Here is an 18,068-nt window from a genome sequence, read left to right as displayed (position 1 = left end):
GTAACAAGATCTGTGTGAAACTTATTTCATCTCAAATAATATTTATTTTATATATTTTGCATCATGTATCTAGGCACACTGAAAACATAAAAAGATTTTAAAACATTTAAGATAAGTCCCCTGCAAACACTGTCAATTAAACTACGGGCATCCTTTAAGATACCCAGTGGGCCTAAGCAGACAATATTGTATTCCCAAATTAACCTAGGTTGACCTTTGCATTTTTGAACACTCTATGAAGCAATTTTTGTGCATTTCCCTACTCATATAGAATCTATTCCTGTCAACTGTGTTCATGCCACTATGCATCAGACCTGAGCATTTTAGGGAAGGCCATCTTTGGGAAATGGCACAAACTTAACTGACTCATTTTGCATGAAAAGTAAGAGTGTGTTTGTATCTATGTAAGTGGAACTCAGCTGCTTGTTCTTTTAAACTCTGACAATTGATTCACATTGATTCCTTTACAAGGAAAAGGACAAGAAACATATTTATTCTAAATATTTTTGCCCCCTCTAAATGAAAGCTAAGTTTCTACTTTACATTTTTCAAATCAGAGTGTGCTTAAGATGATGACCTTTTTTGGCCCCAATGATCAGCTGTGGAATTTACTATCAATACAGTAACTAAAACAAAACAACATAAAACTGAAACAGTCAACTGAACACTAAGCAATATAAATTACTCTTTTAAAAGAGGCACATTTGACACTCAAAACCAAACTGGCAAATTCAGTTCAGCTGTGTCATGCAGTCAGTTGATTTAATGAGAGAGTCCTATCATGACCAACTTTTTTTTTTTTAAGTTTCTTTACAAACTCAAAAAACTCAGTTTCACAAAATGTGTTCCCCCACCAGTCAAAGATTTTGGTGCAAGGCGCATGGTAGGACAATAGGCAAAAAATGCGAGGGCAAAACTCTACTTATTTTATTCCTATATTTAAACTCAAAAGTAGCCATGTTTTTGATGGTTTAAAGTTCAGAAACTAATTTTATGCCATGTATATGAATGTTAACTACTAATGATGTATATAACCACTAGAGGTCAGATTTTTATACCCAACGCCTACAATGTATGTTATAACTACAATAGATAGTAATATAATCATAGACTCGTAGGTTTAGAAGGGACCGCAAGGCTCATCTAGTCTAACCCTCTGCCAAGATTCAGGATTTGTTGTGTCTAAACCATTCACGACAGATGGCTATCCGGGCTCCTTTTGAAAACCTCCAGTGAAGGAGCTTCCCTTCCACAATCTCCCTAGGCAGTCTGTTCCATTGTCCTACAGTTCTTAATAGTAAGCAAGCAGTATGGGGAGTAAAATAAAAAAGAAACTGCCATGATGTAAAAGCCTTTCTGAAACCACAATTTCATTGGTCTGGATGCTGATACACTCTATTCCACACACTAAAAACACATTTTTCAGAACCCAATTTCTGTGTTTAGAATCATAGCAGTGTAGGGCTGGAAGGGACCGTCAACTAGTCAAGCCCCCCCCGACAGGCATTTGTCTAACCTCTTCTTAAAAACTTCCAGTGATGGGGATTCCACAACCTCCCTTGGAAGCCTATTCCAGTGCTTGTGCAGTAATGCCTTTTACTCAGAGGGCTTATGGAGTTAATAATTTCCAAAATACTACATGTGCTATTCAGTAGTTGTTGGGTTTTATTCTATGGCTTTTAAAATAGTACAAAGCACTATTTATTACAGGAATCCCCTGCACTCTTTCAGTAAGCTGAAGAATCAGCAATGCATTTTGAAAAAGCTATTGTCTGCAATGTAGTTGGCAGTGACTAAGAAAATCCAGATGATCTTCCAAAGGGAAATCTGTACAGCTGGGCCAGTGTATTGGAAAAGTAATAATTAGCTGTTACTACCTTTTAAAAAGTTATTTTTGTGGCTAACATACCAACGATATTGAACTGTGTATGTCTCTGATTTGGTGTAGATTTAACAAGAAAAAATTCAGAACAGTTGCGTCACATTCTGACCAAATGAACAAGTGACCCCTTCATTTAAGAGAGGAGAGGTACTTTATAGTCTGTGGGCTTGATTTCATTGCTGGCATCACACAAGGAATTAAGCTAACCCCCCGAGTCCATAACAGATGGGTACGATAAATGCGTCTTTTCACTGTCTCGTGTACCTGGATTATTTCCTTTCGAGAAAATATGGGGCCAGTCTTCACAAGAATTTTTTTTTCATTAAATAAGATCCTTTTCTAATTTAGCTGACTGAACTCATTCACTGATCTCATCCATGTTTCTGCACAACCTACAACTCTTAGTATCACTTGTTCTGTGGTCAGATAATATCCATGTGTGTGCAAAAACTGTACTCCAGTGTTCAAACAGTTGATAGGCTCACTAGGTGTTGAGTTAGAGGTAAGACTTTGATACTTCTCAGCTGTGCATAAGCTGTTGGCAGATATCACATAACTTATTTATTGCTTGAGAAAAAGAGGCAGATGGCTACAAGGTTTGTCTGTATTTCACTGGTAGTCTTCATTCTGTGCTGATTAAAAGGGCCCCTTCATTAGTTTAAAAAGGTATTAAACCAAAAACTGGCAATGGTCACATGCAGATGTAAACTGCATTTTGTATAGTCTTTAAGGGGAAAGGATGGAAGCTATACCTGTTACACACTGTGGCTTTGCTGGAGGGGAGGTGGGGGGGAAGATTCACATCTAGCTACAGTATCCTGGGATATTAAAACTCTTAGCCTCAGGGGCCCTATAATCTGACAGACAAGAATTTGCTTTACTCTCAGCTGAAGTCTTCTAATTTCAACAGACGTGATGGATTAAAGGGAAAGCATCATTGACCTGGTTCCACTTCGTTAGCCTTTCCAATTAAACAGGATGCTATAGAAAGTGAGACCCTGCAGTAATACCTTGGACCAGCAGGACTGAGGCTTTCAAAGTGTACCTTTGTACTTTACAAGATTTTTCTTTAAATATTTTGTTTGAGAGCTAGTCTCAATGCACTAATAATTAGGTTTGGAAGGATTAGGTTAATCAAAATATTGGCAGATATTTTGGAAATATTGATTTCACTGTACAGAAATGAACAAAAACATATTTCCATTGTTGATAATTGAGATTTACAAATTGGCAAAGTAAGAAAAGTGCTACTAGAGACAATATTAGCGTTTGATTTAGAGATATTTATTTTGTATACTTGCACATGTGATGTTGACAATTAGTGTTTTAATGGCAATAAGGCTTTAACTTTTTAAACTCAACATTTACTCTGATTAGATTGTTATTGCGTGATCTCTTCATTTCTCACAACTGTGAAAATTAAAAATTTAGAATATATTTAGGAGAAAATGCTTAAAAATAAATGGGAAAAAATGCGTAACCCATAATTTTTCACGACTGTGAAAATTTGAATTGATAAAAATCAAAACAAATGCTTAAACATAAACATCAATACTAGCTACCAAAATTATTTTTCAAAAAAATCTAATTCTACAGAAGCCTACTAATGATTTAGCTTCTTGCAGGGATATTATCTTTTTCTGACCTATTCATTAGCTGTCTCTATAAGACAGTTTTTGTGCTTTAATGAGCTTTGAACCCCTGGCCAAGTTGAGTTAAGGGTTCTTACTTTGTGTACAAAAGAAGATATACACTACAAAGGCAGAACTGTTCACTTTAATATAATGACATTATTAAAGCTAGTTGGATAACTTCATCAGAATGAAATTTTGATGAAAAACTGGAATAATCACCAATATTTTGAGACAGGTTTTCAGTTCTCCAAGCAGCTCTACACGTTGCCAAAGTCTCCAGTTAACTTTCTGAAAGAGCTCAAAAACTTTACAGATGGCACCGATCAATTGTATTACAACGTAAAAATAGAACAGAACAGGAAATATATGAAAACCAAAATAGGAAATCAATGATATGGGTGCCTTATATGATCCTAAGTCTATTCTGAAATTTATGTTGTTTCCCTAATACTTGTCTAATATTACTTTTATCCCATGCAACCAAATATTATAGCTGCCATATGGTTTATATGGGATTAGAAGAGAGGTATATATGAAAGGAACTCTATTTTAAGAAGAGAACATGTGAGTCGTGTGCTAAAGTAAACACTTGTTTTTTGGTGTCACCTTGGCTAGACAATAACAGCTCAAAAAAGTCCCATCTTCTTGGTATTCTAAAGACTAATGTCTATTTCTGTGACATTCCCCAGGATACAGTCTGGACGACTGAACAGCTGTGTCCCCTCAGGTCTCCTACCTGGGATGCTTTTTATACTGCTTTAATGTAAGAGCCACCACTTTTAGTACTGCTTACATACAGTCTCCATCCAGCATGGAAAATCACTCCCAGCTATGTTAAATGTATGCTCTGCCAGCCACTCATGAATTGTATTGCAGATTGATCCCAGCAAATTCCCAGTCCCCAGAAATGTTCATCTTGTATTGCCCAGCACTCTACTGGACAATGCAAACTCATAGAAAGTCTGACATTTCGTCAAAGGAAAATGATATGCACAGACCTTGTTATCTCAAGTGGTGGTTCCCAAACATTTCAATCCAAACACACACTGGTTTAGATAAAACAACTTTATTAACTACAGAAAGATAGATTTTAAGTGACTACAAAAGTCAGAATTGGTTACAAAGAAAATAAAAAGACAAATCTCTCACTAATGCCTAGTTTAGTAAGCTAAATGGATTCAGAGCAAAGGTTATATCTCACCATATGCTTACAGCAGTCTCTACTGGCTGAAGAGCCTCCCAGGCAGGAGCCCTCCCCAATTTTAGTGATGTTTCCTTTCTTTCAAGTGTTGTAACTGTAAAAATAGAGAGGGTGGGGGGAGGTGAGATATTGTGTGTGTCCTCTATTCTTATACCATTCTCCCCTCTTTGAGAATTATCTCCATCTGGGGTTCAGGAGACAGTAAGTCTGTTTATACTGGACATCCAGCTGTTTTCCATTGGTAATATGTTCTTGCTTATATACCCTTTGTCTTCCAAAGAATGGCTGCTAAACTTGGTGATAGCCCGTCATAATCCATTTGATGATGCTGATACCTGTTGAGGTACCAGTGTGTCTTTTGTCTTTGAAAAGCTGGTTTGTGCCTGCTTTTCTAAACTTGGAGCATGTTTTTATAATAAGGTTACACAGTAGAATCTTATCACTTTACATACAGTGTTTACCATACACATTTTCCCAGTGCAATAATGTTCAGCAGATTATGGGTTTTGAAATAATACTCCTTAAGGCATACTTCGTAGAAAATTTATCATGATTTTGTAATGTTGGTGATCATCATAGTATAGACTGTCTCAATTTCCTTGTGCTTTCTTTTTACAGGACCAACCTCCCAGTCCCTATACCGGCTTGGAGACCCAGGTGAGTACTATTTTCCCCTCTATTTGTTTAACTTGTAGGATGTTTCAGAGTGTACCTGAATGGGGTACACTTCCTGAGTGACAGGGCTGTCCCATCGCCTCAAGTCTTGATTGAATTTAATTGAAATCTGTACCACATTATTTGTCAGAGCAGAGGACATCATTTTGAAGGCAAAACAATTGTCGGTACATGAAAGTCTCCCCTTTTCCTTTTGCACAGCTCGACTTCCCAGACAGTTCACTATACGTAAAGAAATCTTGGTTGCCAGTGTGTTACTTTTAAGAAATACAGGTGTATTGGAGACGTCTTCCTAAAATATAACAATGCACAATAATGAATCCGCGGAGATGCCTGGCACCAAAAGGTCAAAGTGACCAAAGGGATTTTACAAAGTCACTGACTCTTTGATTTGTGTTTCCTAATAAGGCAGCAGCATTGATTTCCATTCGCCTTGATCTTTGGGAGACAGCTAAGGCAATAGCATTGACATACTAAAGATGAGTCAAATTAATCTATCCAGTTCATACATTTCTGATTTCTCCAAATAGAGATAAAAATTTCTAACTTTGGCTTCCATTAGCGTTTCCCAGTGGAGAATTGTTAACTATTTTACAGTATAATAGTGGCTGCAACAAGCTCACTCCATTCTTTTTCATACCCCCTTCTGTGGGAACCAAGCCTGTAGGGTGCGATTGATAGCGGTGGGGTAGCACAAGTGTTATTATACAAGGCTAGGGGGTCTTGGTAGAGCAGTATCAAAATGCAAAGTAGCTGTGACAATACAAGCCTCTTCAGAGTAAGCCATAAATTTGCAGGGGTCTCTTACCTGCCATTGAATAGACTTCTAAATATTCCTCAACAAAATAAACGGTGTGTGCATATGCATGCGTGTGTGTGTACACATAGCTCTACAGATACTACAGGCTGAGGTCTTCAATATATCCATAGAACAAGTACAAATTTTCTCATGCTGCTATGCCAACTTGCATCTTCCCTGATCTGAGTGAAGTTCATTTTTCATGCCTATTAATTCCTTGCTAAGACTGCCAATGAGAATGCCAATTGGCTCCTATTCACTGTGGTTTTCATGGGCTTTAATGTTTCCATGAGAGAGAGGGGAAAAATTGTTTAATAATTAAGACACATTTTTACACATTGATATTTCTACCAACGTAACTAGAAAGCTATATCCATCCATTTCTGAATCCAGATAATGAGTATCAATTCACATAAAAAACGCCTGTCTCCTTAACTTGAGATGAATTGTAAGGGCTGAGAACAACCTTTTATGTGATACTTTTATTTCTCATAGCACTGTGAGCTGGTACATGTGGTGCAAACGTGACTGCTGAGATCAAGTGGGTGTGGCAGGGACAGGGAGTCAAGTGATCATATCTCTCTCACAGTAAGAGAGAACTAAACTTGTGCAACGCACCTGTGATAGCTGAAGGTCAAAGGATATGTTCTGTTTGCTGCAGTGTATTCCTTTTCTGATCATTTTCCTAGATGTGGCAGAGTGTTCAGATTCTCGAAGAAAAAAGCTAGACCATTCTGTATTCACAACTCCCACTGATTTCACTGACAATTGCATATGTACAGCAATTGCAAGATTGGCCCCTAATTGGAGCAAGAAAGAGCTCTGGTGTGTTTGCTGTGAAAAAGCCTCACATTAAAAACAAATAATCAGCAACTTTGTTGTTTTTGCAAATTCAAATAAAAAGTAATTAATTTAGTTATTGAGGAGTTTTGTTTTGATAATTTTACAGTGTTCCCCCTTTTATTTCCCCTTTTTATTTGTTTTGTTTTGCTGGGGGATTGAAAACAAGGCTTCTGCTGCATGGATGTTTTGGTAGGTTGGCATTCTCTATAATGGTGGGATAAATCAGCTCATTTGACAATACCCTCTCCACCATCCTATGATTCCCTCCTTAGTCCTAGTTTGATTGACATTTTGAATTTTGACACACAACCCCTTGACCCCTCAAAAATTGTGTTGCGGGCTTGTGGTGAATTTTTATTGAATATTTTCTCCTGTGTTTTTGACCAGCTGAAGGACTGATGGAAATTTTACTAATGTTGGTGAACGCTTTTATTTAAAAAAAATGATGGAAATTTTACTAATGTTGGTGAACGCTTTTATTTAAAAAAAATCAAAATTTGAAAAGTTTCAACCAGCTGTGGTTGATCTACACTTCTTTGAATTTCCCTAATTAAGATGGACTTTGCAGATTAAGGGCCAGGATGGCTCTGCTAAAGGAAATGGGAGTTGAGTTAATGTATAGTGAAGAGTGCTTGCAAGAATATACCTTGGGTTTTGCCGTTTTAATACAGAATAGTTAAGATGCTAAAGTAACATAACATGTGGTTGGTTAGATACTTATTTATCAAATCAATGAAGATTTCAGTCCATTTAAAATTATTTTCATATGCTGCTGTAATACTGTCTTTTTGCTTAATTTTTAAAATGTTATTTTGTGGCAGTGAAGAATAGAGAAGGTACAGTTGGGAAAAAATGTTTTGTGTAGAGAGTCTAACAGGAGAAATTAATAAGTACACATTTTGTTGATTTATCTGTTGGGAGGGTAAAAATATAGGGCTATATTCTGCTCTCAATTACACATCTGTAGAACTCAGTGAAGTCACCCATGACTGTAAAGAATGTACACTATAGCGGATCAAGAATTTTCTACTGAAATGTTTTTCAGAGGAAAATTTATTTTTCCTCAAGTTGAAATTTTTTTAATGGAAACATGCCAAAAACTGTCACATTTCCACTGGAAAAAATCTAAATGAAATATTTCATTTTAGGCTGGGCAGACCCAAATCAAACCATTTCAGTTTGTTTGAACTGAATCAAAATGTTACATTTTTTGTGGTTTGACATGAATCTGTATCTACCTGTGCTGCTGTGGTGCCTCATGGGAGTTGTAGTTCAAGTACCTTCTGCCCCTATTCTTTTCCTATAGGTCAGGCTCCCTGACTGGACTCCATCACATAAATAAAGATTTTTTTATCTCAAAATTTCTCTCTCTGATAAATGGTGCATAATAAGTACAACTTGTCAAGGTATTGATTTGGTGTAAAAGATTAATAAAGTACTATTAATCAGTTGTCTTCAAGGGGAATCCAGAAGTAGCAGATTTACCTTCACCGTGTGGCAAAATGATGTTCACATAGGGTGAAATCCAGACATAATGTAAGCAAGTTCAGTTGTCATAGACTCTAATGGGTTAACATTTAGGATGGCATAAATGATGGCATAGGTTACATTGATTTTTTCAGTACCCACTGTATGCCAACTTAAATCTGAATTTTATACCCAGTGTACCACTGCTTTGTTAATTACACCACCACTTACGTCATGATCATATTTGATTTCTATGTTGGATACACACATTTTTAAAGCAAGTCTCATGCATTTTAGTGTGTTAGAAAAAAATAGGCCAAATTCATCCCTCAGTTAACTCAAATAGAATTACAACAGGTACACTATGTTAACTTGCATAATAGTAAAATAAAGTCTATTTCCTATCTTTAAATCTCACTATGATTTAAAAAAACTGAACCAGATGGCATGAAACAATCTCTAGTTAATCGGGATAACTAGGACTGGCAGAACTCTTTCAGAGTGAGTTGGCTTTATTTTTGACATCGTATCAGAACATGTTCATGCAAGGAAGACCTACAGCATCAATGTAATTCCCAGACAGACGGTCACGCCTTATATCTGAAACAGGTATGTCCTGAGAATGACACCATTATTTAGGGGCCATATTTTTCATACTTGCTTGATCTTACTTACATCAAGGAGGAGTGGCTGTTCACTTCTTTCCTTATATCTTTTTCCACTTAGAGAAACACAAAAGGCCAAATATATTGTCATAAGAATGGCCATATTGTGTACGACCAATGGTTCACCTAGTCCAGTATCTTGGCTTCTGACAGTGGCTGATGCAAGATGCTTCAGAGGGAATGAACAGAACAAGATAGTTATTGAGTGAGCTATCTCCTGTCGTCCAGTCGCAGCTTCTGGCAGTCAGAGGCTTAGGGACACCCAGAGCACAGGGTTGCATCCCTGACCATCATGGCTAATAGCCATTGATGGATCTCTTCTGCAGGAACTTATCTAATTCTTTTTTTTTTAACCCAGTCATAGTTTTGGACTTCACATCATCCCCTGGCAATGAGTTCCATAGGTCGACTGTGCATTGTGTGAAGAAGTACTTCCTTTTGTTTGTTTTAAAGTTGCTGCCTATTAATTTCATTGAGTGACCCTGGTTCTTGTGGTTTGTCAAAAGGTAAATAACACTTCCTTAATCATGTTCTCCATGCCATTCTGTATTTTATAGATCTCTATCATGTCCCCCTCAGTCATCTTTTCCAAGCTGAGCAGTCCCAGTATTTGTAATCTCTCCTCAGATGGAAGCCCTAATCATTTTTGTTGCCCTTCTCTGTACTTTTTCCAGTTCTAATACATCTTTTTTTAAGATGGGTGATCAGAATGGCACGCTTTATTCAAGGTTTGGGCGTACCATGGATGTATATAGTGGTATTATGATATTTTCTGTCTTATTATCTATCCCTTTCCTAATAGTTCCTAACTTTCAGTTAGCTTTTTTGACTTTCACTGCAGATTGAGCAGACGTTTTCAAAGAACTAATCACGATGACTCCAAGATCTCGTTCTTCAGTGGTAACAATGTGCAATACTTTGCATTTGTCAGCATTACATTTCATCTGCGATTTTGCCTTTGTCACCCAGTTTTTTGAGATCCCTTTGTAACTCTTTGCTGTCGACTTTGAGGACTTAACTATCTTGAGTAATTTTGTGTCCTCAGCAGGATCACCCAGGGATGAATTTGATTTAAAACATTTTATTTTGCTGAAGAATTTGAAATTATGCAAAAACATCAGGCAAGAAGAATGAAATTTTATTTCCCTCTCTGTTACAGAGGTCATTATCCATTATTTTGTAAATTGTATATTTGCACCTGTTCCATGCCATGCTACATAGATGGATTGATCAGATGCTGAGGATTCCTCTAATGCTTAGTACCATAAGAACTATGGAGTACTGCAGCTGGTGCAGGGTTGGCATTGCTCTGTTTAACAGATAAATGAAACAAATAAGCCATGTTCACATTAAGCTACCAGAGTTCCTGTCTGTGTGTGCTGTCCATAGGAGACAGCTTTTGGTTTTATGTGTGGAAAATCTTCTTAGTCTCATAAGCACCTTTTGGCTTTAAAAGTCATTTCCCTGGGTGCTAGGCAGTGCAGCAGACTAATGTATTTAGCACCTCTAGAGACCTAAGGTTGTTTTTTTTTTAACTTGGTTTTAAATTACAGGACTAACCAAAACTTCAGATCAAAAGGTCCCTGCATGTTGGGGAAATTTGGATCCAGACACAGCCCTTATGTTCATAATAAGCTAAAGCAAAACCTGGGATCTGAACTTTGTGGCTTTGTAAATGTCTTTAAGTGCAAATAAAGTTAGTTTCAGGGTTTTCACCTGGTCCCTGCACTACAGTGTTTGGCCTGATGGGGGTGACTCTTCAAAAGAGGCTTATAACTAAGAATTTGGCAAACATGCATATGCATGTACATATATATACAGGGAAAGTCCTGTAAATCTGCAGATTTTCACTTTATATATGCAGGCTGTTATTTGCACGTCCTGGATCAGATGTGGATGGTCATGGGAGGTCATGAAATCTGTGACTTTCTGGGACCCCCATGACTTCTGGAGTAGGGCTGGAGTAGCTGTCAGCCACGAAACCGCCGTGGAGCAGCTGATTGGCCAGCCACGGAACCGCCGTGGAGCAGCTGATCGGCTGGCTGGCCATGGGACTGTCACGGAGCAGCTGGTTGGCTGCAGCCGGACGGAACAGCTGATCTGTGGCTGGGGGAAGGGGCTTGGCCACCAAACAGCTGATTGGCAGCCCGGGGCTGCTGCTGAAGATGCGGATGCAGATAGAGATAAAATCCAGAGTGCAGCTCACAGGTCGGATATATGTTTATTCTGGCGGTGTGGATTTACTCTTCATTTTCAGAAATCAGTCTTGTCTGATTGGCCTATATTGATAAGTGTGGTTGGTAACTTGCATCCTTACTGAAATGACCACAGTGATGTGAATCGCAAATACAGTTCCTGAACATTGGAAAGTAATTGAAGCTGAAAGATGTTAAGGTCTAAAATACCTGAAATTACACCGCTAGAATACAGGATGTGGGAAGTTAATATATCGGCGATGCCACATTTGGGGGTGAAAGGAGGAAATATTTTTGTGGAAGGTTGTTTTAATTAAAAGAAAAAAATCCAGTTGTTTGAAGTGTCCAGAGTGGTCAGATTGTGCAGCAAGCATCAGTACTAAAGAGGGGTCACTGTGAAAGATGTTGTGGAAGTCTCTCTCTGTGAAACAGGAATGTTCTCTGTTTTGTGAATCAAATTCCGATGCTAAAATCTATGAAGCAACATGCTTGCCACAGTACTGCAGAGACATTTCCCCTTCGTATAACCTTCTGTAGCAACGGCATATCTCCTTGCAACTCTTAGCAGTCAAATGCTGCTCTTAGAGAAATAAGACTTTTTTCTTAGTTTGAATTATCATGGAAAACAGGTCAGACAGTGATAATTTCCTGACAAATTTATAGCTTAAGAGTAGAGCAGACCTACTGAAAACAGCAGGGGTGGTGTTGGGTTTGTGGGGAGGCCAAGGGACTTCTTCTGGACTGACAGGATTCAATAGGCTGACACCATTAATAGCCTGATCTACCTTCCAGCCTGCAGTCCTCTATCAAAGTGTACTTTTCCTTCTAGTGCTACTGGCATTTTAAAATAAATCATTCTGAGGTGGGAAGTAGAGTGATTGCCATCAGTAATAACACTGTATCGTGGCTGGGCAGGGGGTTAACACTGATCTCAGTAGGGCTATGATCAGTGTAGCTCTCAGAACAATTCTTACCTAAAGATCCAGCCAATTAGCCATTGTGGAGTCTCTGATATTCTTTAAAGAGTCTGCGGGAGAGAATTGCTTATTATAATCCTGTCTGCTTTCCCCCCCACCTCCTTTAAAGAGGGAGCTGGTTTTAGAAATAAACTGTACTACCCTATAGAACACTGTGTAGGAAAATAAATGTCATATTAAAGGCTATTTATTTTCCCATAATCCCTTTCTCTGGAACTGATTGTTGGCTTAATGCTATAAAAATTCAAAGTTGAAGCTTCTCACTGTGTCATTGTTTTGTGGACGTTTGCCTTCACAGCAAATGTTTGTCCTTCAGTATTAAGTGGTCTCTTTGAAGAGTGGTAATATCCTCATGCAGCATTTCTAACAAGAATACAGCCAGTTTCCCTTAAAATCATTTCTGAATCAAATAACCTTTTTTTTTTTTTGCCTATTTTAAGGCTATAAATAATTGCCTAGCCCTTAGCCATTTTTATTCAACCCAGAAATGAGAACACTTAACCCCCAGCATTGGGTAAAAGGAAGACAACTAGGCACAGATTCTGCAGTGAGCACTCTGTGGGCTGTACACACAGGGGTCCTTGCAGGACTGAGGCTTTAAAGACCTGTGTGTTTTTAATATTTTTGAACAATGTCAGATTGAATTTCTCTGCTTCTCCATAAACAGGAACAGCACCGGGCAGCAGCAGTACAGGTTTCCCCACATTGTCCTGCCTCAAAACTGACCTGGAAGGAACCACTTGTAGAGGTGGAAGATTCTGGCCACGTTCCTCTGCTATGGTGGCCAACCTCTGCCAAGTGGTGCCAGTTGTGGCAGTGGGTTTTGTGTACTGGTAACTAAACTGAGACTATTCGACTGATTTCACATGTGGTGCCAAACAGCCATCAGATGTCCGTGATTTACAGTCACTTCTGACTTGGGCTGGATTAACTTCTCAGCCTTGAAGCGAAAGCCTCTGTATCACATTACTAATCCCTTGAGAAATGAAGACACTGTACGTTTACATGATGGAAGTACAGTATTGCCAACCTCAAGCATTCAGAAATATTGAGAATATTTTTAAAAACCATGATTTTTAAGTCAGTCAATTTTTGGGTTCTTTTTCTTTGCCTTCTGTTTCTTTGAGTCTTTAGGATTCATGCTTTAAGGTTCTTCTCTACATTCATGAGGGCTAGATGCTTACTTTCATTGGATGGGAGGAGAGAAAGATGAGAAAACCTGATATTCTCATGAATCCAGGAGATTGGGCTTGAAGAAAAATACCAAATCTTGCAAACTCCATAATAAAATGCTTAGAGAGAGTAATATTAAATGACTCTTATTTAAAAAAAACAAAAAACCACCAAATGATTGCAACATAGTTCCAGGATTTGTGCTTTCCATGGTTGTAGCCGGGAGGGATGGTTCCCCTCTGAGAGGGACCCAGAGGGAGAACCAAACCCACCCTGGCTGCTAGAGCCCAGAAGAAGATCACCTGACCGGAAGCAGGGAGGCGGGGCCAGGCGTTTAAAACCCCGGCCTGCGAGCTCAGTTAGGCGGGGATGGCTGAGGGAGAAGGATGCCTCTCCCTGGAGGCTCCACGCTAGAACCCAGCCCGAGGCCCACGCTGAAGGGGAAAGGCCTGTCTTAACCCCAGACTGGGGACTGACGGAGAACCTACCTGAGTCCCCTGTTGCCTGGGAGTCGGAGGGGAGCCCACCTGAGTCGCCCGCTGCCCGGGAGCCAGAGGAGGGCCCGCCCAGGCTACCCGCTGTCAGGGAACCAGAGGAGGATAGACCCGAGCAGTACCGAGCCTGGGACCCGGAGAACCTACCGGCGGCCTGGGGGCCGGAGGACCTGGAGGAGCTCCCCTCCGAGGAGGAGCCCATGGAGTTGCCGGAGCTGCCACCGGTGGACGAGGAAGGCCTGATGGGACTACCACCTCCCGGCGACATCAGGTACCTGTTGGTACGGGGAGGAAGGAGCCCAGGGGCAGCCCTAAACGGAGGCTGAGTACGGGGCAACCTGGTTGGCGTGTTGCGGCCGGAGCCCCGCCAACGCAGTGGCAGGCACCCCTGCCACTGCTAGGGCCCTGGGCTGGGACGCAGTGGAGACGGGTGGGCCTGCGTCCCCCTCCCTCCTTCCCGAGCCACCCCGGGAGAACCTTACCTTCCTTACCATCCCAGACTGCTTGTTTACCAGCCCTGCCTACAGGCTGGGCGCTAGACTGCTTGTTGCCCGACCAGCCCTGCCTACGGGCCGGGCGCTAGACTGCTTGTTGCCTGACCAGCCCTGCTTACAGGCCGGGCTCTAGACTGTTTGGTTGCCAGCCCTGCCTAGGGCCGGGGCGAAGGACTAGGCGATCTCCCCGCAGGGGAGAGCCAGGAGGAGCGGTCTCCCTCTAGAAAGGACTCAGAGGGGAACCCCAGGAGCTGCCCCCAGAAGGGCACGTTTACAGTGGTGCAAAGAATTTTTTTCTTTTAACTCAGAAACTCTTTTGAAGGGGAAATTTACAGGGCACCTAAGTGAGCAAAGGGCTAAAATGCCAGTGGGATATATGCCCACAGGGAAAAATGCGAAATTCCTTGAAATGTTTGCTTTTGATTAAGAATCAGTCATGCTGCTGCCAAAATGAAGAGAAAACTGCATGTGCTACCAGCTGAGAAACATGAAGCTAATAGATTTGGATTGACTTACAACTGTAGTCTTAAGAACGCACTCCTCATAAAAAACATTCAATCTAATCAAATTGCTATGATGTTATTGTCTCAATCAGATACAGTGACTCAGGCAAAGCAATGCTCAGCAACGCAACAGCTCGAGTGTCTCTGTAGATACATCAAAGTGTGAGGTAGGAAACCCAAGATTAGATGTGGATTTAGTTCCTGTAAAAGGCTGGATGTTGCAAATATATCTGCTTGTTCTCCAAAGGGAAGATCTAGGTCCTGTAACCACAGCTCAGTCTCACCAGGTTTGATGGACATTTCAGTTTGTAGCAGTAGTTGCCCTCCATCCCTAAAACGTTTTTTGTGCCATTGCTTCTTTTACGTTTAGTACAGTATTGGTAAATAAAAAGGGAAACATTCCAATGATCTGGGGTAGAAAAATCCCTTGCTGTTTACATAATGTGACAAGAAAATCCTGCTTTGGAGAAAGAAGGGGTGAGTAAACAGCTCATGCTGGTAAATAGTGGGTGGAAGCTACTACAGAGTTGCGCCTGGTTAGGCCTACTGTGAATTAGGATATTAATTTTTTTTCAATAAATTAAAGACTTCCAATGGGAACTCTGCTCATAAATCCCTTACATGCTATTGAAAATAATCCTTCTGGCCCAGTAACCAAAGAGGAAACAGGATTTCATTTATCTTGTTTTATAACATTTATTTATTTAGACATTATTTTTATAGAATTTTTGGTAACTGATATATAAACTGCTGTCTATTTCCATGGGTAAGACTGTGTGGTAGAGTCACAAGACCCTGCCCTAAGAGAATGAGATTGCAGTCTAAGCCAGTCAGGTGACTGTGAGCAGGTATTATTATGACTATCGCAATGAACTGCAAAAGCATAAAAGAAGAAAAAGCTCCTGTAATCTTCAGATCTCACATTTCCCTCCACAATTTTTCATAAGGTCCCAATAATCCAAAGATACACTGGTTCTTATTTTTACTTTATGGTATGTATGAGAAGACTCTCTACATGAAACAAGTATAGTCTTGGCATATTTCCCAGGACTAACATGTTTAGTCCTGTACTGGAGGGATCATCTCTGTAGGGTGCAAGAGTAATTCAAACTCAGTATCCACTAAGGTCCTGATCCAAAGCTCATTGAAGTCAATGAAATCTTTCCATTGATTTCAGGAGGTTTTGGATTGTCTGCAGAGATGACCAACCAGAATGGCAACTACAGTTTTGTAGTACTTAGCTGTATCCCTTTATCATTTATATCTGTCATCAGCTCTTTTAACACTGATAGGAGAAAATACTGTAAACTTGTCCTGTCAACAGATAAACTGATCTTTTAATAACAAGTTGGTAATCAAAGCCCTGATTTACCAGGGTACTTAGGTCTTTGTGTAAGTTCAAGAATGTGAGTAGGCCTTACTCATATTTCTGAGGTTATGCACATGCTTTAGACCTTGATTTAGCAGGGTAATTAACTAGTTCTGAATGCATTCCTAGGTTAAATTTTACAGGGAAGAAGAGAAGTAAGGCCTTTCCTGCATCAAAACAGTGATGGCTGAGTCATACAGCATTGACAATTCTGAGACTGTATGCCAGCAAGAGTTAATTTTTGTGAATCATTTAACCTCCTATAGAACGTGAATTGTAAAGTTATAGTCCTGCGTTCAACCCCTTTATTATAGGTCATATTGACAGAAGGGGAGATTTATAAATAATGCTAATTATAATCAATTGTGTTCAGTACCAAGTTGTTAGTTATAACCCTGTCCCTGATGCACAGTGAAGCTACCATACCCAGACGTGCACCTTCATTTAACGTCACCCTGAAATGTTCTCATAAACTAGACAAATTCTTGATTATTGAGGTCATTTGGCTTACATTTAAAAAAGAAAGTTTTTATTAGTGTTGGATTTGACTTATTGTCACCCTGGGATAAAACAATTCTATGAACAAATGCAGAGTTATGCCAAAGAAATCTTTCCACTGATGAGGAAAGATAAACAGAGATAAAATGTACAGTTAAACAAAATGTACTTAAACCCACTAGATGTTTTGGGTACGCAATAACTTCTGTAAAGAAACTTCTGGTGAATTTCACTCAGAACTTTTGTGAGTAAATTCAGATTTTCTAAAAAGAAATAAATACCTCATAAAAATCCCCAGATGGCAAATATTTTTGAGATATCTGTTGTAGTTTCAATATTTACGTGGCAGTTAGTGATTATAAATGTGCCATACTTTTTGCAATTTGTTTTTTTGTTTTTTGTTTTTTTTCTGTCCTGCTCTGTATCCTCTCTTGTCGAAGTGGCAACCTTCATGTTCTTCTGTATGTTGTACATAATAAGTGCTTTCCTGAATCAGAGCTATCATTACTTATCAAAGATTGAATTCTGTCTGCAGAATTTTTTAAATATGTTTTGTCTGTGGGATCCTCTGTTATATGTATACTTGGGGCCAGATACACAGCAGGTGGTAAATCGGCATAGCGCCGTCATCTTCAGTGGAGCTGTGCCAGTTTACACCACCTGAGTATCTGACCCATTGTATAATTTCACACAGTATGAATAAAATAAATGGAGACCTATCAGCCTGGCAAGCTGCCAGAATGAACTCTGAGCAGCAGCACAGGGAGGTACAACACTTGAAAGAAAAACTTTGTAAGCTACTGGTGTCTGATTTTACAACTTATGCTACATACTGCATGCAGCTTTTTCTCTCTCAAACATCTGGAAGGCATTCTGCTTTGGGGATTTGTTTAAAAATATATCAGGATATTGGTTCTATGTGTTGTCTTATTTCATTGTCTGTGATCATTACAGATAAGCAGTGTTGTGAAAGTTTTTGATATGTTCCTCTGTTCTGCTTAGGCTTTCTGTTACCCTGGTTTCTCTGGTATGAGTTTATCTTTGGAAACCTATTTGCATAAATTCCCATCATAAAGTTGAGTTGTTACTGTAGTTTTTAGTTCCATCTGTGTTTACAGAATTGTTTAACAAAGTATACAATAGAAAATCTGAACACTAATAATTTATCAAATTTGAGTTTGGCCATTTTTAATTCATAG

At 39.5% G+C, this 18,068-nt stretch overlaps 1 protein-coding gene across 1 annotated transcript in view; it reads left to right on the top strand.

The window, feature by feature from the left end:
* Positions 1-18,068, top strand: part of XYLT1 (xylosyltransferase 1) — a 289,074-nt gene that overhangs the window by 75,772 nt on the left and 195,234 nt on the right. The window contains exon 2 of the mRNA XM_067551051.1: positions 5,336-5,374. Within this exon, the coding sequence (XP_067407152.1) occupies positions 5,336-5,374 (39 nt within the window). The remainder of the gene's footprint in view (positions 1-5,335; positions 5,375-18,068) is intronic.

This window comes from Emydura macquarii, unplaced genomic scaffold (genome assembly GCF_026122565.2).
Source record: "Emydura macquarii macquarii isolate MOO-44397 ecotype Brisbane River unplaced genomic scaffold, CSIRO-AGI_Emac_v2 contig_1348, whole genome shotgun sequence".
Taxonomy (NCBI): domain Eukaryota; kingdom Metazoa; phylum Chordata; order Testudines; family Chelidae; genus Emydura; species Emydura macquarii.
The sequence above is the reverse complement of the archived record's forward strand: the minus strand, read 5'-3'. Positions and strand labels throughout refer to the sequence as shown.